This window comes from Protopterus annectens, chromosome 17.part0 (assembly GCF_019279795.1).
Source record: "Protopterus annectens isolate FY-2018-M chromosome 17.part0, PAN1.0, whole genome shotgun sequence".
Classification (NCBI taxonomy): Eukaryota; Metazoa; Chordata; order Ceratodontiformes; family Protopteridae; genus Protopterus; species Protopterus annectens.
The window spans coordinates 424,020,646-424,045,594 of record NC_056751.1 but is presented as its reverse complement, the minus strand read 5'-3'; the positions used below and the strand labels follow the sequence as shown (position 1 = coordinate 424,045,594).

The 24,949-nt window shown below is 40.8% G+C and overlaps 1 protein-coding gene across 1 annotated transcript in view; it reads left to right on the top strand.

The window, feature by feature from the left end:
- Window positions 1-24,949, top strand: part of MYBPC2 (myosin binding protein C2) — a 591,519-nt gene that overhangs the window by 481,345 nt on the left and 85,225 nt on the right. The window contains exon 24 of the mRNA XM_044059467.1: window positions 7,112-7,307. Coding sequence (XP_043915402.1) covers window positions 7,112-7,307 — 196 coding nt within the window. The remainder of the gene's footprint in view (window positions 1-7,111; window positions 7,308-24,949) is intronic.

Here is a 24,949-nt window from a genome sequence, read left to right as displayed (position 1 = left end):
AGCCTCAGGAGATCTCATGGAAGAATATTCCTAAGCACCATAGAGCCAAAGGATGCTCGTCCCCTTGGGACCTGATCCAATTTGTAATGAGTGATAAAGGTATGATGAGAAGACCAAGTGGCTGCTGCACAAATGTCTAAAGAAGCTCTGGTACAAAAGACTGCAGAAGTAGCTGCTGCTCTCGTAGAATGGGCTTGAACTGTTTTTGGGAGCTGGAGTCCTTTAGAATGATAAATCAATGTGTCTCTAAGCTACTTGGCCAAGGTAACCTTAGAAACTGGGTTACCTAGATGAAAAGAAGAAAACTCCACAATAAGTTGGTTTGATTTTCTAAATACTTTAGTCCTGTGAAGATAAAAACGTAGTTGTCTGCGCATGTCAAGTAAATGGAGAGCATACTCTCCCTTGTTTGAAAAATTTGGGAAAAAGACTGGTAGCTGCAGAGTCTGATTAATATTAATCCCAGATACAACCTTGGGCAGAAAGGAAGGGTTAGTCTGAAGCACAACTCTATCCTTATGAAAAATTAAGTATGGAGGTTCACACGATGGGGCCTGAAGTTCCTAGACTCTTATGGCAGAAGTGATACCCACCAAAAATAAGGCTTTCCAAGACAAATATTTTAAGTCACAAGTTGAAATTGCAGCTAGGTGCACTTTAATCATTGAAGCAGAGGAACCCAACTGGTAAAGTGAAGCCAGAAGATTTAATATTTTATGGGTAGGACTGGAATAAGGATCTATCTCATTATCCAGAGCCCATCTAGCAAATTTATCCCATTTACCTTGGTATAATCTTCTTGTAAACGATTTGTGATGAGCGATGATAATTTGTTGGATAGGTGAGGAAAAAAAAGGATGCCTGACAATCATGGGAATTGGAGAAGCCATGCAGTGAGCTTGAGGTTTTGGAGATTCGGATGCACCATGCCCTCCAGGTGAGACAGTAGATCTGGAACTGGGTCCAGAATCCATGGTTTCCGAATTAAATGAGACCATAGGAAGGGAAACCAAACTTGTCAAAGCCAGAAGGGGGCAATGAGAATTACTGAATTTTCCATCCTTTTGGCTTTCTTCATGAAGTGTGAAATGAGAGGAATTGGGGGAAAGGCATAAAGCAGACCATGAGGCCACTCATGGAGAACAGCGTCTCTGGGTGACTCCCCCTGAGGGGGGATTAGGGCAAAGTAACTTTTACACTTGTTGTTTAGAGGAGAGGCAAAAAAGGTTGCAGCAAGGTTGGTCCCAGTGATGAAAAATGTTATTCACCACTGTTGGACTGAGACCACTCATGAAGCAAGAGAATATTGGAGTTCCCCGAAATGTGCATTGCTGTGAGAAAGTGGTTGAAAGAAATCGCCCATTGCCAAACTCTGAGCACTTTTCAACACAATGGGTAAGACTTGGTACCCCCTTGTTTATGTACCAGACTACTGACATGTTGTCCACCTGAATTGCTACTGTTCCTACAGGGAGGACATCTTGGAATGCTTGCAATGCTAACAGCTCTGCCCTCATCTCTAGTACACTGATGTGCAAGTTGGTCTCCAACTGGGGCAACGTGCCTTGGAATGTCCTTCCCAAATAATGCCCCCCACCCTGTTTGGGAAGCATCCGTGGTCACTGTGGTTTTGAGTTGGGGAAGAATGAAGGGAAGACCGAGAACCTGGCTGGAATGTAGCCACCACAACAGGTCATGCTTACAATGATTGGTAATCAGAACTGGCTGAGACATTCGCTGGTGTATGAGACACCATTGGGATGCTAGTAGCCATTGCAATATCCACATGTGATACCTTGCCAAAGGAACTAGAGTGATTTCTGCTGCCATGGAGCCTAATGTTTGAAGAACTAATTTTGCTGGGACCTTGTTGTTGCATAGTAATTGACCGACCTGGGATCTTTCTGGAGGGAGAGATGCAATTCCTGAGACAATGTCTAAGTGAGCTCCAAAGAAATCCAGTTGTTGAGTGGGTTGAAGTGTGGACTTTTCAAAGTTTATAGTTATTCCTAAAGATATACAGAGATGTATGGTGTAATCTCTTGCCTGTTCTAACTGACACCTGGTGGTACCAGTGAGAAGCCAGTCATCAAGATATGGAAATACTCTAAACCCTTGCAGTCTTAAATAAGCTGCCATCACTGCCATGCATTTAGTAAACACACTGGGAGGTGTGGTGAGTCCAAAGGGCAGTGCTCTGAATTAGAAATGACTGTCTCCCAGCCAGAAGTGCAAAAACCTCCTGGAGATCTTTTCTATTTTTATGTGGTAATAAGCATGTTGGAGGTCGATAGAGCACATCCACTCATCTTTTTCCATGAATGAAAGTATTGACTCAGTCATGACCATCCAGAATTTAGTTTGTTGAACTGCCTTGTTGAACTGGCAGAGATCCAAGATGGGTCTCCAGTCCCCTGTTTTCTTGGGCACTAAAAAGAATCTTAAGTAAAATCCAGATCCTTTCTGGTCTGGTGGGACTTCCTGAATGACTCTTTTGCTTAGTAGTTTGTGAATTTCTAGAACTGCTGCTTCCCTGAGACTGGGTGGTACATCTGGGAGTTTTTCCTGGGGTTTTGGGGTTGTGCTAGAGGAATTTGGTAATCTTTGGATATAATTCCCTGACCCATTTATCCGGTATTAACATTTGCCAGGCAGATTGGTGCAGAGAAAGCTGTCCCTCGACTGCCTCCAGAGGTGGGCAATCAGGCACCCATTCAGGGATGCTGGTAGAAAGCTCCAGGCAAGTTCTCTCTGGATCCCTGGTTTTGCTGTCTATTTCTGCCTCTAGGGCAGCTTCTTCCATTGCTTCCCCCTCTGCTTGGGAGAAGTCTTTGCTCGTGAATCCTGGAAAGGCCCTTTGGATTTTTTAAACCATAGTCTCCCATTCCTCTGGTTCCTAGAGTACAGTCTCTGAGGAGTGGAGAAACATACGCCAATGACAGGAAGGGTCTTACCGTCCCTTTCTCATCTGGCTAGGGTATCTTTTACCTTGGGTCCAAACAGGGAAGATCCACCAGAGCATTGATGAATGATGCTTTAAATGGCTCCACAAAGTCGCACAAGTGCATCCAGGAATGCCTTCTAATGGCTATGCCTGAACCTGCTGCCCTAGTCATCCCTTCAGTTGCATGGGCACCAAGCCTCATGGATAAGTTAGAAACTGCTTCTAGGCTTGCAAGCTAAGAACCAACTTTATCTCATTCCCCTTCAGCCACTGCACCTTCGAGGGTATCCAAAAGCTCCTTGATCAGATCCCTTTGTAGTCTTGTAAAGTGCACCATATAATTCAAGGACCTTAGATCAAATGTCAATGAAGCATAAACACACTTCCCAAATCTATCCAAAGTCCTAGACTCCTTTTTAGGAGGATGGATAGTAGGACTTTCCTTGGCGAGTTCCTTTCTGGTGGCTGTCGCTACCGCCATGGAGTCAATAGAAATTCCTTTGGCCCAATGCGGTTCCTCCTTAGGGGCTGATAATACTTGATCAGGTCTTTTAGGGACTGGCTCTATAGCATCAGGCATCTTCCACTCCCACTGAGCAATCAGTTTAATGAGATCATCAGCAGGTGGAGAGAGCCATGAAGAAGACAGTTGGGCACAAAAAGCCTCCAGGTATACTGATTCCTCTGAGGAAGGTTGGAAGGAAGACCAGCCACCCCTCTGTTTTAGGAGTTCTAGGATGTCCCTGAAGGAAACACCATCAGGGAATGACCTGGGTGAATGTTCCCCTTCATCAAAATCAATATCTTCAGTGAAAGACTCTTCAGAGAGTCTAAGTGCTTCCTCTTGCACTTTCTTTTCACAGGCTGTTCCTCGGGGAGATGATCTGGGGAAGTATCCAAAGAGGAGACTACTAAGGTAGGTGTTACCTGAGACTTTTGTGCCCTCTGTCCTGGGGATGAGACTGATGGTAGCTCAGGTTGAGGAGATACAGAAATCTGTCCCAACAGGGATGGCAAGGGCTGTGAGTCTCCAATAGACAATGCCTTCTCCATAATCTGAAAGGCTGGCCCCTGTAGAGGGATGGGAGCCCAGAACCGAAATAGATTCCTTCAGAACCAGGGTCACACCTCACACCGAAGAGGCAGCCCTCATACAGAAGCCTTGGTTGATTCTACAAAGGCAGAGGCGCCAAGAGACGTGGATGGTTTCAAAGGAACCAAAAAGGTACCATGTATCTCAGACCCGACCAGAGAATCTCGACCCCAGGAGGTCTCCAGTGCCAAAAGATCAGAGGTATTCAAAGTGGTTCTCAGAACTGGAGATGAAGATACTACCAGAACAGAGACAGTTGGAGCCAGGAGTGTCAGGATCGAGGGCTCCAAAGGCTCAGCAAGAGTTGGAGGAGGAGGGTATGGGGTGTCATAAGATGTAAGCTCCCAACATCAGTATGGCTCAGAACTGAGGACAATCCCATTGCCACCAGCAGCTGATCCACCAGTCTCATGATGTCTGCCTCTGAGAGACTCTTAGTAGATCAAACAGATGCAGTGGAAAGAGATTTAGGGGATCTCACTTCCACAAAAGAAGTGTCTTTAAAAGGGTCCACAGATGGGAAATATGACATTCTTGGGAGTGTAGGCAGCACTAATTGCTTCAGTACCAATGTATCAGTAGGTGTCAAAGAAGCTGTCAACTCCGAAGCCAATTTACAAGTAGTTCCAGTCAGATTCTCTGATGCCAATGAACTCTTCAGTACCATGGAAATTTTTGGTATTTTCCTTGACTGTTCCAAGGACCTTGGAAATGAGGAAGGCCTTTTCTTTGAAGCAGGTAAAGAAGATGAAGAAGTGCTAGCTTCGGTCCTGGACTCAGAAATGGCCTTGTCAAATCTGGATTTAAGGAGTCTTTTCAGAATTAGTTTATTCTTTTTTTCTGTCACAGTTTGGGTTGAAAACTCGTGAGAAATTGCAGTTTTCCTGTAAATTAATTTTTCCAATGCAGTACACACACAGAGTATGCTCATCTGAATTGGGTATTTTGCCCTCACATTTTTTACACCTCTTAAACACAGAGGTGCCTTTAGTGGGTTTAGAAGGAGAAAGTTTTTCCTGTTGTTCAGACCAGAAGAGATTGTCAGCAAATACGTTACAGAAGAGAGTGACAGAAATATAACAAAAAGAAAGCTTTTTAAAATACCAATGATGATATGTGAGAATACTGAAAAACGGTAAACAAAGAGAGAGAGAGAGGAAAGAGTACCAATGATGGTACTGGATAGTCTACCAACAGTAAAAGAAAGGCAAGAGGGAAAAAATTAGCTGCGATAAGAAAGGGAGGAGAGGGTAGAAATATAGAGTTATAAAGAGACGGAAGTGTATAAATTAGACAATACTCACAGAAAAAATATGCCAAGGCTTGAGAGAAGGAATGAACGCTTCTGGTCTGCGAAGCAGCAAATGAGATCTGAGGTAATCTCTGTGAGGAGCATTATGGGTAGAGCCTGGCATGAGAGTTTGGAGAGCGAGCTGAAGTAAACAGCTGTCTCAGTTCCAAAGTTCGGGACTGAACCCACTGTTAAGGACTGAGTGAAGATTGACAGCATCAGATCACATATTTTCCTGTTTACCATTTTCTTTGATGTTCTATATGTTATACATTTGAATGCAAAAGGTTTGATACAGTGACCTTAGGTGTGAACAAACATAAGCCATAGCATTTCCATGCCTACTCTTACCTAATTATAACATTTATCAAGAAAATAGATAGCTATTAGTGCTAATATGCAGAAAGCTGTACATTACCACAGAGGGGTGATGGCAGCCGGGGTTCAACCATGATCAAGAGAAGGAGATTTAGTTTCTTCTTACTTCCCAAAATCAAGCTAGTCATTTTACTCATTTTCTGAAACTTACTTTAGTCACAGGCAAACTGGGACCCATTCCAGCAAGCAATGGAGATAAGGCAGAGAATGAGTCCTAGATGGGATGCCAGCTCATAACAGAATGCAGACAGAAACACACACACACACACACACACACACACAGACACACACACACACACACACACACACACACACACACACACACACACACACACACACACACACACAGACACACACACACACACACAGACACACACACACACACACACACACACACACACACACACACACACACACACACACACACACACACACACACACACACACACACACACACACACACACACACACACACACACACACGCACACACGCACACACAAGCAATTTAGAGGATAGCCACTTCAACTGTAATTGTGCCTTTCACATATGAAAGGAGACTGGACACTAACAAAACACACAGGGACACTGGAAGGATGTAGAGACTCTACACAATGGACTCAGGCAGCTTCTGCACTAGACAACCAATTACTGAGAACTGCTACCACTAACCACTGCATCACTAGCTACAGTAAACTGATTACATATGCTGCATTAATTCTTACCTCAAGGTCTACATCATGCCTGAAAAGGGTCAGTGAACGACTATGTTATTTACTCAGTTAACCAACCAATAAATTACATTTAACTTGTTTAAATATGTTTTTGAAGGATTACAGAATACTAATTTACACCTGAATTGAGTTGTGCAGGTACTGAATATGGAGAAGAGATATTGTGTCTTGGCCCCCTTATGGTCTAATTTGGTATGCCCAACATATATGTGATCTCAGAAAATGTTTTTTATCCACAGTACCTACAGTTCTGACAAATATGAGATTAGCATTATTCCATCCTCTTCTTGATTTCTGGTCCTTCCAGTTTCATTAATTTTGTATAAGCACTATAGATTTTTGTTCCCCTCCCCTATCTTGTTTTCTTCCTCTTTCTCCCACTTTCTCTCTCTGTCCGTCATCCTCATAAAGCAGATTTATTGCTTTTACTTTCAAATATGTAGCTTAAAAAAGAAAATATTAACTTTGTTAAAATAATTTTTAAAGCTTTAACTGTATATATTTGATAAACCTGTAACTCCAATTGCTTTATCCTTCAATAGATGCAAGTATTTCCTGTTGTGATGGCTAGTTCAGAATGCTAAAGATCAGTCCTGCAAATTTCCATTGTTAGATGAAGCATTTTCTGATTCTTACCTATGTCTGCTTTGACATAAGCTGTCTGTTTACACAGGGCAAACCACGGCCTCATGTATCATGGCAGAAGGATGGAAAACCTCTAGATGCCAAGGAGATTAATGTAAGAAGCACAGACTTTGACAGTATCCTGTTTATCCGTTCAGCTGAGAGGCATCACTCCGGCACCTATACAGTGTCTGTACAAGTTGAGAATATGGCGGATACAGCTAATGTCAAGATCCGCATTGTGGGTAAGTGGTGTTCATTTAATCCATATGTATGGAAAATCTAAAGCAGTGCAGACAAATGAAGCACCAAGACCAGCCTTTGCCACACCTCTTCCAACATAAACCTTGTGTCACACATTGCAGGTTTAGTTTTCGATGTTTGGGTATAATGTAGTATGAGACCAGAAATAAACAATTCCTTGAATGAGTAGAAACGGAATATGATCTGACACATGACTGTCTATTCCCAGATGACTGAAACATCTTTATGAGACTTTGACTGTGAGACCATTACCAACAAAAATATATAAATAATTACTTACATATGCATACATGTATGTGGAACACATGAGGTCTGCTGTGAGATACATGAAATATCTTGCACTATAGGTTTCAGGAATAAATTTTGCGATGACTGTCACAATTCATAAACTGGATTCCCTAATCTTATAGTACAAGATATTTCATGCATCACAAAATCAGGCGTCCATATATTCTGTTTATCTGTTTTTCCCCTGGGTTTTTATGTCATAATACTGTTTCCCATTGACTTCAGTTGGCTGAATCAATTGTCCATGCCTCTGCTTAACAGAGTTTGTAGGTATGCTCCCAGACTCTCTCTGACCCATTCTCAGGGTCAGAGAGGAGACTTAGGAACCTGGTGTAGCATTATACTTCTGCCAGGGAGTGTTTTTAGTGAATTTCTCACACCTTGCATATGCAAATCATTGACAACCTGTGGTAAGAAATGCAATGCCTGCTCCCTCACTTCCACAAGTAGCTTGACATCAGCCAGATGCCAACCCAACTCCAGGCAGCAGTAACCTCTGCTGACTCCCCAGTCTTCAGCAGACAAAATGGCATGCTAGTGTTCCCTCATATGTGCCCCTTCCCACCATCCCTCAGGAAGGACACACCCATCCATTCAAGCAGCCAAGCTAAGAACTAAACCCATATTGCCTTGACCATAGTCAGGGCTTTATCCCTGTATGCTGCAAATGTAAGCTCCCTCTACTATTTTTGTTTTGCCTTCTTACTTTTCTCACCTACTTAAAATTATCTGGCATGGCTTCCTAATGTTCTTACTCATTTTATTTCTGTTGTTACTAACATCTCTTCACAGCTGTGAATGTATTCCTCTGAGTTGGTAATTCGTTTTTTTTTTTTACCATTACTTCCCTGCTTGGATAATGGTCTCAGTTTAGATTAGTACCCGAAAAAATACATCTTCCATCCACATCTTCTGCATTCTTAGATGTAACATTAAGGAAGTTAAGTCCTTGAACTAAACACTACAGCATAAATTTGACTGCTGTGATTTAGACATGGCACAATATTTGCCCTCAGACTCAGCCTTAACTTCCTAGATTTACTAATTTTGTGCAAAAAGGTAGACCTGTTTAAAAGTACATACATTAATAAATTAGTCAGTCGGGTAAGCTTATACAAAGAATATTGCCATTAATTACATGGTAACTGCAATATAAAGACTTGCTCCCTATTGAAATGTTGGCACTCCAAATGCTGAGTGCCGACGCACCAAAAAAAAAAGACGATCGAAAATCCAGATGAGCGAATCTCAAACATCCCTCTTCTCCTTTAAACTTCTTTTTGCAGAGGGACAAGCCTTGTTGTGCCCCCATCTGGAGGGGCAAAATCCCCACAACCCCAAACTTATATATGCTAATTCCAAGATCGCCATACCTCTGAGAAAAGGGAATATCCTTAGAAATGGCCATACTGGACTTAGTAAGTCTGTTTTTTCAGCCATTCAGTCACCGTGTTTTGGAGCTCAGTCTAGTGGGTCCCAATATTTCAAATCATTACCTACAAAGGCCTTTTATTCTGAAACAGTGAGAAAGTGCTCCTCTTTCTGCCTCACTGCTATCATTTTTAAAAGTCTAGTGTTTTACTGAAAGGATGAGCAGTTTGTACACACTATTATATTAAACAGTAAACATATACATATATATATATATATATATATATGGATCTAGGACGTTTGCTTGACTGAGCAAATGTCCGAATCCATAAAACCCAAACACACTTTAATGAAAGCACTTTTATCGAAAAAGTGCTTTCGTTAAAGCGTGTGACAAAAAAAAAAACACTACATTTACATTTTAGCAGGGGGGCTTCACCCCCCTGCACCCCCACACACTCCTTACTTTAGTATTCTCCCTCCGAGACCGCACTACAGTGGACAAAAGGGAAATTTCCCTTACCTGCACCATAGTACAGCCTCAGCAACAGTCATACTTACGCGAAAGTGCTTCTTCGGTGAAAAGCACTTTCGCTCAATTATGCCCACCCGTTTGGATTTCAGTCGTTTGCTCAGTCGAGCATATATATATATATATATTTTTTTTTTTTTTTTTTTTTTATAGAACACAGCCTCACGTCTGCTAGGCAGTTAGGTGCCTAAGCCCACATCTTTAGCCATCCTGGATATCTATGCCATATCTATGCATCTTCTCAAACCTTTTATCTCTGCCACTCACTCTAAGAAAGTTGTAAGGCTCAGTGACTCTCACACATTAAATCTTCAATGAATTATTAAGGAGGTATTTTCTTTTTACACTGATTCCATTATTTCTTATTTCCCAAACCATTTAGACCAGACTAACAGCTTAACTGTTTTCTGCCTTTCCCTACTCAATTTTCATGCAGGGGGAAACGCATCAAGTCAAAGTTGCAAGTACTGTTTATGCTCACTTGTTTTGCTGGAAGAGATGACAGACAGTGTCACTGAGCCTAGTCTTAGCATGTTTGAAGTATGTCCAATCAGACCTCACTGCTTTATTCATGTTAAACTTTAAGAACTCTACAGTATTCTGTCTTTTCTAAACATACCTGCACTAACAGCTGATGTATGTTTGCCTAAACGTACATATGACTGTAAAGCATTAATGTGCACATAGAGACCCAAGGTATGACTGGCTGTGTTTTACCTACAGTAGCTGATGTTCAGCTTGGCCACTGACTAATTTGTAAACTATCACATGTGCTACCTTCCACCCCTTTTACATTTCAATCTAGGGTAAGAGAACAACTCAAGTATGAGTCAAAGACGTCATTAATTATAAAAGTACATGTTTCACATTACTTTCCATAGTGCAGATATCATTTAGCTGAGGTAAACATCATCTCTAAACTAACATCCATGAATCCAAAGTATTCAATTTAGTTTTAGTAAGACTAATTCTTTGGTTTCTCACAGTACGGCCATATACATTTGTCAAGTTACTTAGCAATGTTTATTGCTGTAAATAGTTTCTAAATTTATTTCTGCTAATATTTGTACTGTTTCTTAATCAACAAACTATATTTTCCCACCCTCGATGTTTTAGTCTCTGAAGGAATCAGACGTTGCACTTAGCTTATCATTTCTGTGGCCCTTGGAAATGAAACAATAAGATGATCAGGCCTTTTAGTGATGCTCTCTGCTGCTGACACTAGAACACCAGTGGTTTAGCCAGTCAGTAGTATTCCTTGAATTTGATCATCTGCCCATCTATGGCCAAGCACCCAGTATGCCATACTTCTTGGGATGTGAAACTATTCACTCATCTCTCCCTGAAACCAGTCATGGTCAAACATTTGGTGTACTGTCCTTCTTGGAATGGAAAGCTGTTCAGTCATTGCAGTCTGGAACTGTCCATGACCCCTGGTCTAGTCTGCCAACCATCATGGTTTGTGAAACTGCATGATAATATTCCTTTTGTAACTGTTTTGTTAATTATCTTTCTTCTGTTACAGATCTGGTCATACATACATCTTTTAAAGTTAGGATATGGAGGGCTGCTACAAAGGTGGCAGAGGTTAGGCTATGGAGGGCTGTTACAAAGGTGGCAGCAGGTATCAGCTCCATGGCATCATCTTGCTGGTGGCTCTTCCACACTCATGTCAACTAGTAACCAGCTGTAGATCATTGGATTGCTGAACATTTATTAACTGATTTATGTATCTTCTCCAGATCACATGTCCAACATTAATACTGCATCCTTTTGATCTAGTCCTATACACAGTTTAGCACATCTATCATAATGCCTGTAGACATTCCCTAGGATACAGGGGCACTAGCAGTGATTCGTTCTCCACAGCTTCTGGATAAGTCTTCAATTTGGGTATTAGTGTCACGCCACATCTGTACAGGTACCCACAAGTATAACACTTAGCATTCTGGAAAATAACGAAGCTGGATTACTACTCTAGAACAAAACAGCAAGGTCCTTTGACATACAATTTGCTACTTTTATCTAGTGGCGTAATCAGAAATTTAAATGCTTCTAATATTACTGGGTTAATTTCTGGTTTTCCTTTGCACAGTTGCATTTATTATAGGTAACTGTGCAATAACTGATGTACAGTATGTATCTACTGTATCCGTGGTTGTTAAGCCCTGAGTATTTTCACATAGTATAACAAAGGTCTATTAGCATTACCATGTTGCTTTGTTTTCTTGTATTCAGTGTCATATGAGTGGTTACCTAGTAACAGAGACCAACACTACAACATGTTTGTAATCATCAATAATACATCTTTCCTCATTAAGAACAGCTGGCATTGACTCATAATCCATAATCAGCATAAATCTTCTGAATAAATACTGGTAATTTTCTTTTTTTTACTCCCTAGACCAAGCTAAGGGCTTCTATTCAGATATGGGTAGTCACATTCAGCTTTATTCAATAACCTTGAAACAAATCCTCTGGATCTCTCTGCACCATCACAGAGTTTAAAACAAAGCATTACATGTCAATCTACTAAGCAAAGATAGACCAAACTGAGTAACCATCCTATCTGATCTACTCAATTATTTTGATACCTTGAAGGCAAGTTTGCAGTCCTCTGACCCTTTCCTTTCAGAACATTCTGAATTTATACATTTGATGGGTGAGTACTGTGCATAATTCCACAGAAAGTTCTGGAAGCAGTTTGTCATTCCTAGATACAACATAAAATGCAGCACTTTCTGGGACTTGGATGCATCCTTAACAACCCCTCCCAGGTATCTGAAGCTGTTAACTTGTTCCACTGTTTCCCTTCTATCTCAAATTTCATCTCTCATATCTTGCTGATTGCAAAGTCTAGTTCTGTCAATATTCTGTCCATAAAATGGAAGTCATCTCTAAACATTCACACTCGCTTCTGTTTGTGTTAAACCCCTATTCATTTTCCCTATCTAAGGGTCTTCATCTTTCTTCCTGTCATCAGGGCAATATTGTGTAACTGAACTCCTTAAGGTATCTCAATTGTTGTTTGGCACCACATAGCAATCATAGACATCAGTGATAAAATCAATTAGTTCTATGCATTCTCCTTGACATAGGATAAAGCTCTGACTATGATACAGGTGAACTGAATTTGACTAGTGGCTGGAGCGCCTGTACGATATGACAGGGAGGAATGCCTCTTCAGAAACACTGCACAGTTAGAAAGGCCCCATTATTTCCTAAGCAAGAATATTACTAGTCAAAAAATCCTGAGCGGCCAAGGCAGGCTTGAAGCCCTATTTCTACAGACAGTCTCTTATAGACTCTTACATAAGATATATACATTCCATTTCATCAAGGGCCAAACCCTTCTTAATGTCCTACATCTCCACAAGGCAAACAGCCCCAGTATCACTAGCTCTAAAGATTTCAATTTCAGCCAACATATAAACAAAATGCACTAAAGGGACAGATTTATTATCAGAAATTAACCCCATCTCTGGAATAAACTGCCCTTATAAATTAAACAGGAAGATACCCTCGCATCCTTCAAGACTAACCTTGATTATTACATGGGCATCTGCAAATTCAATATCATCATCATCATCAGCCCCCTTTTCCCCCTATTTTCTGCATGGGGTAGGGGAGGCGTATTACTTTTCAGCTTCTTTGGTGTTCTTCTGTCATACACTACCCCTGACACTGTGCCAGGTGGCTGCAGCCCCTCTGATTCTAACTTTGATCTCCTCGTTCAGTCTTCCCTTCTCCTTAACAACCCCTCCCAGATAGCTGAAGCTGTTAACTTGTTCCACTGTTTCCCTTCTATCTCAATTTTCATCTTCTTCTGATTTGCCTCATTTGCTGTCATTACAACTGTCTTATCTGCACTCAGTTTCACCCCATGAACCTTTAGTTTTGTATTCCATTTCCCTATCCTCTGTTGAAGTTCTTGCTCAGAGTCTGTCTGTAATGCCACATCGTCTGCATACAGCAACTTTGTTGATCTGTCCCCTCTGACCTGTTTGCTAATGTAGTCCATTGTCAGCATGAACAGCAGTGGGCTCAGAGCTGAACCCTGATGTACATCCACTCCTACTGGGAACTCCTCTGTATGACCAAACATTGTCTGTACTTGAGTCAGTGGGTGCTTATACATAACTTGCTCTAATTCTACCAATGTTTCTGGTACTCTGAACCAAAGCAGGACTGCCCAAATCAGTTATTTTGGGCCCAAGTAACTACCTATGTCCCACAGATTCACGGGGTTATAGGTACTTACTAAGCATGCAGTCCAGTAGAAAATTACAGAGCCTAGTTCAAATTCCCATTTGCCCCAAAACATTATCTGGTTAACGGACTTGCTCAAGATCACACAGTAGGCAATGAAGGTGAAAGATTCAATTTGATGAGAAGATGGAGGGGCTAAATGCTCAGACCCATGGGAGTCTGGGACAAGACTGATACCATTGTGAGATTATAAGACTAACAAGTCAACAGTAAGTGTTGTGTGGAGGCCTGTTCTTTCTTCACTGACAACAGTGCTGAGTCTCATGGTGTTGAGTGCCCATGTAGTGTGAAGATCATAGCAAGTGAGAAACTAAAAGTTGAGCACTCCATCCTGGTCTTCTGCATCGTGAACTACACTGACTCCAAGACAGGTAGCTTTGGGCTTTAGGCATCTGATAATAATTTCACTAACACCTTAAATGGCACCAATGGCATGGGCACTGTGATTGCGGTCAACTCCTCTATGTCAGTGACCTCAATCCTACCAGACATTGGCACCAAACTGGTTGACATCAAGGCCACAGATATTGCAGGTCATTATTATTATCATTAACCCCTTCTTTCCCATCTTGTACACGGGGTTGGGAGTTGCATCAACTGTTGCCTCCTCTCTTGATTTAATGCCACTCTCTTACCTTCTTTGACAGTCATGCCAGATTGTTGCAGGTCTTCTCTCACATAATTTATATAATCTATACATCTCTTTACTAGACATCCTCATTTCCTCTTGCCTTCTTCCTGTGTCTTCCAAATGTTCTTCATCAAATCATCTGCTGCTTTCCTGCATAAGTGCCCAGACTTTTTTAATAAGTTCTGTTTGGCCTTCTCTGCAATTGGAGCTACTTTGGCTTCTGCACTAATGTTATCATTCCTTCATCTGTTCCACATTCTGCATCCTACCACCCATCTCAGACACTATTTTCCCTTCTATCTGTTTTTTTCTTTTTTTTAGTTCCCTTCTGTCTTAATTTTTTTGTTGCCATGACAGCTGTTTTCTCTGTACTCAGTTTCATCCCATATCTTCCGTTTTATAATCCATTCCCCTATCATTTGCCAGAGTTCTTATTCAGATTCTGCTTGTGACACCACATTGACTGCATGCAGCAGCTTTGTTGGCCTGTCCCCTATAATCTGTTTGCTAATGTACTTCATCACCAGTATGAACAGAAGTGGGTTCATAGCTGAACTATGAAGAATCCCTACTCCCACCAGGAACCCCTCAGTGAGTCTGAACACAATTTGCACTTGTGCCATTCGGTCCTTATACTTAACCTGTACCAATTCTATCAATGTTCCTGGAGCTTCAAACCATCTCAGGACTGACCATAACAGCTTTCTTGGGCGCTTCATATTTGCTTTCTATATCTGTAAATACTTGGTCAGTTATGCTGTATCATGATCTAAATCAAAACTATTAAAGTACCATCTTACTTTCTGCGAATCTGCATATTAATTTATCGATCATCCTCTCCATCACTTTCATATAACGTGACATGAGTTTGATACTGCTATACTGCCCACAGCTGGGAATGCCCCTTTATTGTTGTACACCGGCATTAGACTGTTTATTCTCCAGTGAGCTTGGATACACCATTCTCTCTGTACTGCTATGTGTACCCTCAGCAGCCACATCTTCCCTAATTTACCTAACATCTTGATCATTTCTGCATTTACCTCATCTGAACCTGCTGATTTCCCTTAGTGCTCTTCTTACTTCTTCTAGTGTGGGTTCTTCCTCCTCTTTCATTGTAGGCTATGTATGGGGCAGTGCAGTTTCTGTGGGGTTTTCTTCATTCAGAAGCTGTTGGAATTACTCCTTCTAACTGCCTTTGATATCCTATGGACAGGTCAGCAGGTCGTTGCTGTCATCCCTTATGAATGGTGTCTGATGACTATCTTCTTTATCTTTCTGTCTTTGCCTTATAACCTGATATAGTTTCTTTGTGCCATCTGCTGTTTCACTTTCCAAAAAGCTGGTGGAGTGCCTCTGATGCCTTCTGCCTTGATATTGCAACTGCTCTCTTAGCCTCATTGTTAGGCAACCAGTATTCCTTCTTGGCCTAGTTCATTTTCTATCTCCTACCTTTTTCCTGCACTCCGTTTTTCTTTTGATGACTTCCTGGACTTCTGCACTCCACCACCAGCTTTATGTACATCATTTCTATGCCTGGCTCAGCCACATATCTGCTGTATGGTCCTCACACATGCTGTTTTCAGATGCTGCCATTCTTCCTCAACTCTGCATATTTCCTCTTCTTCCTAAAGTGCTAGAACTGAGTATTTCCTGGAACTCTTGTGCTTTCAGTTCAGTCAACTTCCAAGTCTTCAACCTAGTCTCTTTTGACGTTAGAGCTTTCCCTGACCATTGCTTGCAGCTAATTGTGGCCACCCATGGTTTCTGCTGTGATCTGACTTTTTCCTTGGGGATAATTTTACAGTATCTACTACAATGCCCTTTCTTTACTGGGAGTAAGTCTATCATGCATGTTGGCCACCCTGGTATGTGATTTTCTGGATAGCTCTCTTGCTAACTGACCCCATGTGTTGGCCATCTTCAAGCCATTTGCCAAACAAAAGTCTAGACTGGCCACTTTTTCATTCAAATTGTCCAGCTCATGTGGATCCAGGCAGTCCTCATATCCTGTTCAGTCTGCCCTGATATGAACATTCAGTTCCCCCATTATCAGCATCAGCAAATGTTTTCCCACTTTATCTAGTGTGTCCTGCGACTGCTACCTAAATTAACTCTTTTCCCCACCATCACAACTCACTGTCAGGCACAGGCTCAAATTTTGAATATTGCCCTATCTTTTCACAGGAGTCTAGTCACCATGAGTCTATCACTAATTATGACGATGCCCCTCACTGTCTTCAGAAGACTCTCCCTCACTACAATTCTCACAGTGTTTCTAGTCTGTCCTCCCCCTGAGTAGTACACACTGGTACCCAAGCCAAGTGCCTTTATAGTACTGCCCTTCCACCTTGTCTTTTAAATACACAGGATGTCCAGTCTCCTCTTTACCATCATATCATCCACTTCCAAGCTGTGTCCTGTCTGTTATCCTATATTCAGCATAGCAATCCTTAGTTCATGTTTGGCAGGTTGATTGGCTTTACATCCAGCTTTCACTCACTACTGAAGGAGCTGATGCCAAAGTAATCAGTGAGAGTGACACTGACAAGGAACTCTGTGGCATGCAGACTGGCTCTTGTTATATGGGCAGCAATCATGAGGCCAGAGAGGAGATATCCAGATGGAAGGGAGGAGGAAAACGTATCTTGCTTATGCTAATCTTTGTCTTATTTATAATATAATTAAAATGATCCCCAGTGGTCCAACACACCTTTCAGACAAACAGATAAAGACAAACAGGCAGACAGACAAATAAATAAATAAAAGTTAATTTCCTACCAATTTCCCAGTTATGGCAATAAATAGAGAAATTGCTTTTGCCTTGAAAACAGCAAACTATTGTGGAGCAAATCACAGGCTCCATCAACATATCCAATTTAATAATTCTGCCACAAGGGACAAATTAAGATATAGATCATGCAGAAAGAATAGTAATCCTAGTTTATGATTTTTGATATTACAATCTGTTCCATACTAAGTACTACCATTATGGAGGTTGATAAATATAAGAAAAATTAGTAAAAGATGTAGACATTATTCATAAAACACAACCGTGATAGTTTTCTATCTTGTAGTTAGGATCTTTGCTTGGCCAACCCAATCCTATCATATTGTCATGGTGCATGAACACAGAGGGATGAGTATTACTATACAATAGAGTCACACACCAATATAGCAACAAAATTCAGTACATTAAAAAATCCTGTAAAAACTGAGAGCATAAAGGAGAAGAGGAAATGATCCCATTCTGGTAACAGGAATCATTTACCTTTATGGTGAGTACCTCATGCAGCTGCACCTTCAAATGCCTGTCTTCACAGTGCTGCATGGGTAGACTATAAAACTAAGCACCCAGACATTCTGCTGATACGCCAGTGTGCATCCCCTGTGCAAATGTCATAGCAAAATACATCACGTTCTGGGGGCAGCATCTAGCTTGTTCTATTTTGTGCACTGTACACCAAACAGTACCTTTTTATATTGCTACAGAGATAATTTCCCTAGAGTAGGCAGTGAAACCCATTGCTGTTCTAGGAGAATGAACTATGTGGACTGTTTTGAAGAGGCTTTCCATGGGAATCATTGCAGACTCAGTTGCCAGTGACTACTTGGAAATCACTTGCTTTCCTACAGGAACACCTAACTCATTAACTGTAAAGAAGTTGAAGAGATAATTTCCAGATTTCTCTGGTTCTGGAAATATTTGCATACAATTGCCTTCTAGGATCTACTTGTGTAAGCTTCAGTCCCTTATGCATTTGGATGAGGATAAAGACAGGAACTGGATTATCTAACTCAGTTCAGTGACTAATCTTAAAGTGTAAGCTGAATGAAGGAGAAAGAAACCTTGAACTGGAGCTGTTAGAGGGGGCATCCTTACACCACCAGAGCATGGATACTAAAGAAGTCATTTAGAAAAACTAAAAAAAATGTCATAATGACAGAAAACATCAGACTGGGGATTCATCTGCGATATGGACTGCATTCAACCCCTTCATTCCTTTACACTTATACCACTGGAGCAGGATCTTTCAGACTGACTCTAGAGAAAGAACTGTGGTACTTCAAACTTCACCTTCAGATTTACTATAGTGATTATTTTCTAAGTATTTAACACATATCAGAGTGAAGCAAATGAAATTACTACAGTCACCTTTAAAAAATATTGCAAGCTATGTAGTATTATTTAAAAATAAAGATGCTGAAATAAATATTACACATCAGCAGATTATGAGAATAAAGCCACTAAATGCATGCAGAAATGTCCCAAGAAATCTGAATAAAAAAGGTTCCATAAAGGCTCCAGACATAAACAATCCATTGCAAATAAATCCATGGTATACAGACAGAAGCAAAATCTTTACAACCCATATCCTTCATGATGTTAACATCCCACAAAGAAGAGCAGTTCAGAAAGCATCCATAAAAGTTCAAAGTCGTTCCAACTAAACACAGACACATCCACTGAGAAATCATAGAGGCCAATGCGGCATCCCCCTCATAATCCAATGCAGCATAATTATACTGAAGTAGCACAACAATGCATTGCTGTTAGAGAATTATAACATAATTGCAACAGTTGCAAAAGTAAAAAAATAAAGTATCTCTGTAACAAACTGCTAAAAATAAAAAGCATGCCAGCAAACAAATATCAATAAATACTACAGTTCAGTGGCTCAGCAGCTTCTTAATTCAGCAACTCAGTGGCAACCCAGGATTATACAAAGAGCTTCAACACCGATAATGTAAATTAAATAACAAAACCCATTTAGGACGGCATTGATAATGTAGATTAAATAACAAAACCCATTTAGGACAGTTTAAAACTAACAATGCAAAACCAAATTACAAGTAAATATTCAAATCACAATATAAAGTCAAACTATAGCAAACTGGTAGCAAGTACATACTGGTAGCTCAGAGATTAAGCAACTCAGCAACAACCCAGGATCACAAAGAGAGCTACACCTGGTAATAAAATGAAATATCAAGGCCTGTCTAGGGCAGTTTACATCCAATATTACCTAACCAAACTGAGAGCAAGTAAATATCTAAGTAAGAGTATAAACTAATAAATAATTAAAAAAATGAAATCCAAAAAGTTTTATTTTTAGGCAATCAATGTCTTCTATCTTCAGGCAGATGCAATTATATCACATGGACTAGATACACCCATCCTTCTGAAAAGGAGAGGCTGCTTGCCTATCCCAGTACAGTAAGTAGTAGCAGAAGAGGACTACATCAAAGCATGCAAATACTTTTACAGATTCTCCTTCATCTGAATCTGTCTTCCAATCCTTTGTCAGTATAGCTTCCTCTGGACAAAACAGAAGACCATGAGAAACTGAAAAGTCCTAATCTTTGCAGAAACCATTCGATTACCAACCAGCTCACAGAGAGGATGCAGGAAATCAAAATAAGGGAAATTAGCTCCACAAAGAGACCAGTCACTGGTAGAGACCCCCAAGGTTCTGTTTTGGTGCCTGTCCTGTTTGGCATCTATTTCTCTGAAGTAAAAGCCAAGACCAAATGTCTATGGCTGACTAAGTTTGCAGATGACTGCAAGCTAGGAGCAGCCACTAAATCCTTAAATGATTCAGCCATCCTGCAGAAATGCTTGTCTCACATAAACAACTGGTAACAAAATCATGGACGGAAACTAAATGCCAGAAAAGTCATTACTGTATCCTTTGGAAAGTTATCTACCCTAGGAAACCACCAGATTAACAAAACATCCCTAGGAGTTGACCCAGTTGTTTAGAATTTGGGAACCAATGTGGACAGTAATCTAACATTCAACCAACATGTGTCCATTGCTATAAGAAAGTCCTTCTATATTGCTCAGTTTATAAACAAAGGGACTGTGTCTAGATCAAAGGATATCATTTTCTCTTTCACTCAGTCCCCACCAGATGTAGCCATGGTGGTGCAGTGGTTAGCATTGTCGCCTCACAGCAAGAGGTTCTCTGGTTCGATTCTCAGCTGGATCACCTTCTTTGAGAAGTTTGCATATTCTCCCTAAAGTCGAATGAGTTTTAAAGACATGCAGTAAGTGTGTGCGTGTGTGTGTGTGTGTGCCTTCTGTGAAGGTTGGGCATCGGGCTTTCAGTTCGACACTGTAAACACTCCACTGCCAATAAATCTGTGGACCAGTGATCTGCTGTGGCGACGCATAACAGGAGATGCTGAAAGACCTTTACTCAGTCCTCACCAGGCCAATCACTGAGTATAATGCCCCCTTTGGTGTGTACCACTCCTGACACATGCAACAACTGGAATACCCACAGACACACCTTACTAAAAGGATGTGAGGCCTAAACAATATTTCTTAGATGAACAACTCAAATCTCTGTCATTATATTTTGTATCAAGCGACTGTTAAGAAGTGACCTGTGTCTGGCATACAAGACATCCTCTGACCCAGTACTGATAGATTTCCTGCACATCAGCAAGTCAAAGGGCATCAGAAATATTTGATCTAAGGATCTAAACCTCTTCTGCAATATCAACAGAACAGTTTTGCCTGAGAGGTTTATCTCACAGAGTATACTGCTGCTCTGGAACAGACTCATCGTCCACGTAAAACAAAGCTCATCCATGTCCATATTCAAGCACAATTTGGATCAATAGATGAGAAACAGAAAGTGTATCCCAGGACTTCCTCCTATATAACTACTGGACAGCGGCAGCTCCTAAATGCTTTATTCCATGCATGGGTTCCCTCAGATTATACATGGTATGAACCCAATTACTCTCACTAGGGTTAATATAGAATTATCGACTGTGGAATGGATAAGGCCAATCTAACATCAAGCACCAAATGGGAAATTGGCTAGGCTTAAAATGGCCTGCAAGCGCAACAAGCCTAGTACTTATCTATGAGCCTATAATCTATGAATATTTTCTTTATAAAGCTAACCTTTGAAATCAAACCCGCCTCATGTCTATCACAGAAGCCATGTTTGATTTTACAGCAGAGAAGCCCGTATGGTACAGACCTTTACACACACACACACACACACACACACACACACACACACACACACATGTGTGTGTAGGGTGGGACACCTGATCTAATGGATACAATGCTAACAGCCAGGAGATTGATGTAAATGTTTAATTAACAAATATTGACATGTTATGCACATGCTTTGGGAATTACCCTGAAGCAGACTAAATCAACAGCAAGATTTTTTTGCAGGGGGCAAGCTTCCCTGCACCCCACACCTCCTCCTAATTATATATATTAACTCTTGAGACTGTACAGTCCCCCAGGGAAAGGGAATATTCGTGTACTTGGGATTATTAATCTCGCACACCTGTCAATCATCTGTCTACGTTGACCAAATAGTGTCAAACAAACAGGTGTTGACATTGTGTCCATTTGATTGGGTGTCCTACACCCATATATGTATATATTGATTAAGCACTATAGACAGCTTCCTTTGCTTTGGGGTCAATAATATCTACAGCAGGGGAAATCATTCGTTCATTTACAGCTTTCTGCTAGGTGGTCATAAATACAAAGAGCTTTAAAGTCAGATGGCTGTATATCAGGTCTGTGATGTAGATGAAGGAAACCTTGAGTACGAGCCAGAGAACTAGGACCTGATTAGCATCCTGATTTCTAGATGAGCCAAGCAGTGAAGGTGTTGGAGTGAGTGGCTGATGCTGGCTGAAGGGAGTGAGGCAATCTGTTTGTTTTGTGACAGTGACTTCCACTATGAAGTATGAGTTTGGAGAGCAGCATATGGATTAAGGATGTGTGTTTATGGCTCTGACAAACTGTAATAGACAGCAGCCTCCCTGCAAGTGTACACTGGAGCATGCAAGATGCCACAGAGGGGAAAGCATTGCAGCTCTTGTGCAAGTCAATAAGTACCTCAGCCATGACAGGATAGGGTCATTTTAAGCAAAACAATGGTACCTATTTGGCCGGCAGTCTCCTGTGATCAGCTTCTTCTGCTTTATAGAGGAAAGAATGGACTGAACCTTATTGTCAGCAAGTTGATGGTTGGTAGGCAATAAAGGAAAAAAATCCTCCAAAAAAGCTGATGGCTATACCACTAGCATGATATGTTTAAAGAAGTAAAGGTATCCTTCTGTTCAGCAACTTTATTTTTAGCTGTCTTAGTGGTGGGAGTTCTCTCGAGCAAAAAAGGACTGGGACTTGAATTCTTTCTCACAACTCTCATATCCACCATAATATCCCTCGGTATTTATTTAATGGTTGATTGGTTGATTGACCGATTGCTATTTAAGTTGGTGGTCTGGTCTGTAGACCCTTTCCAGCCATGATCTGGGCTCTGAGGAGCAACTAAGGGAATATAGTGATATATTTATATGTAAATTAAACATTTACAGTAGCATAAGCACTGCAAGGAAAGGAGAATACAGTTTCAGTACCCCTGAACCACGGAGGAAAGACCTTTGGTGCTCAAACATCATATCCCCAAGGAATTTAAGTTTTTGTGTAGAAAGGCAAGCTCACAGTTCTGTCCGCTTACTTCTAGAAAATGTGTAGAACATTTCCTTCTACCTGGACATTTCACTATCACCCATTCATAATTCTAGATGTTCTTCTTCTTCTTTCGGCGTTTCCCGGTTAGGGGTCGCCACAGCGGATCACCTGTCCACTTATGATTGGCAGTGGAGTTTTAAAGTCAAACCACTTTGAATCACTAACTTTAGTAAACACTGGATAGCAGTAGTACTTACAATTAAATGTGTGCATTGCAGAAACTGAGGCAAGGGCTTAAAATATCAAACTTAAGTTTTAATAATAATTAAGTAAACTTTCTTAAAAGAAGGTTGGAACCAGCATTTAATTCAGAGAATGTTCTGTGCTGGAAGTCTGAGGAGAAATAGCAGATATGATACTATCATCTTTAAATACTACATGTGAGCTACTGAATTAGGTTGTGATTTTTTAGCCCTTCTGAGGAAATTACTAAGTCATTGGTAGGTGTTTCCTGTCACGCATTCTCTTATTTGTTATATTCTAACATAATTAAAGCCCACAAAACAACATGAAACATTTACAGCCACAGAATATTTCACTAATAAATCATTCCCCAAAATGAAATCACTCAGAGAATCATCAATGAAGTCAAGCAATGACTTTAAAGCCAACAGAAACAGGATGTCTAATAACACTGTAAAAGGATGTCTAATAACACTATAAAAGGATGTCTAATAACACTGTAAAAGTGACTTACTGTGGTAGATATTAAAAACAGACAAACTCTGCAGTGCTTCATGTAAGCAGGAATAATTACTTGTATGACATAAGTGCAAGTTATTCCTGAAAAAGCCCAGGTGAAACAAGGAATTACTCTTTCAGTATAGATGTGACAAAACAATGATCAGTTCATCTTGAAATTGAGTAAGAATTATTTAGAATTATACAATGCCTCCTCTAAAACGTGCACGCTGATTGGCCAGCCCAACCAGCGTGCCCGTTGTAAATCCCTCAATATACTAACGGAAAAAGGTCCGGTCGCCCGGACTTTTTCCGTTAGTATAAAACACTGTCTCGCTATGTTAAAAGAGTTTAACATAGCGACACAGGTTTAAAAAAAGCAACGCAGATCTCCGTTGCTTTTTTTAAAGCTGTCTCGCTATGTTAAACTCCTTTAACATAGCGACACAATGTAAAAGCAACGGAGATCTTGCGATCTCCGTTGCTTTAAACCTGTCTGCTATGTTAAATGAGTTTAACATAGCGAGACAGCTTTAAAATAAGCAACGGAGATCTCCGTTGCTTATTTTAAAGCTGTCTCACTATGTTAAACCCATTTAACATAGTGAGACAGTAAAAAGCAACGGAGATCTTGCGTTCTCCGTTGCTTTTGCCCAACTCTGATGTACTGCGAGGCATGCAGTACATCAGAACTACGCTGAACACCAGACAGCTGCAGAAGGGCAGCAAAGGCGTATACAATGCCATTATTTAAGAAAAGTAATTATTTCTTTTCTTAAATAATGTCATTAATAATAACAATAACCACTTCTGGGTGCGGGTAATGCTGGATTTACCCACGGTTGTCTTTGTTTGGTCCCTTGGGCTTCGCCCTCGGGACCAAACCACGCCAACCGTGGGTAAATCCAGCATTACCCACACCCAGGCGTGGGTTATTGCTATATTCTTCATAGAATCATGCTAAGAGCCCTTTCTGTCAACATAAACAAATACTCTGTCAGCCTTGTATAACGTTTTTGAGATAGACCTTAAAAGATGCTTATTCTGTCCTCAAGTGCCTGAAAGATTCAGGACATAAAAATATAGTGGAGATGAAGCAGGCCATCACAGCCAATATACTGTATCTCATCACTGGTTAGGAAAACTCTTGCCGGGACTGGCTGCCCACTGAGTGAACTATGTAATCAATGCAATATTGTGCGGACGGGGATGATAACATATTGTCAGTGACTATGGGGGTCATGGATTCATCTCCCTGTTATGAATCATGGACAGAGATGTTTAAGAATATTGCTAAAAAGGGAAGCATAGGATTGGTCTGCCTACT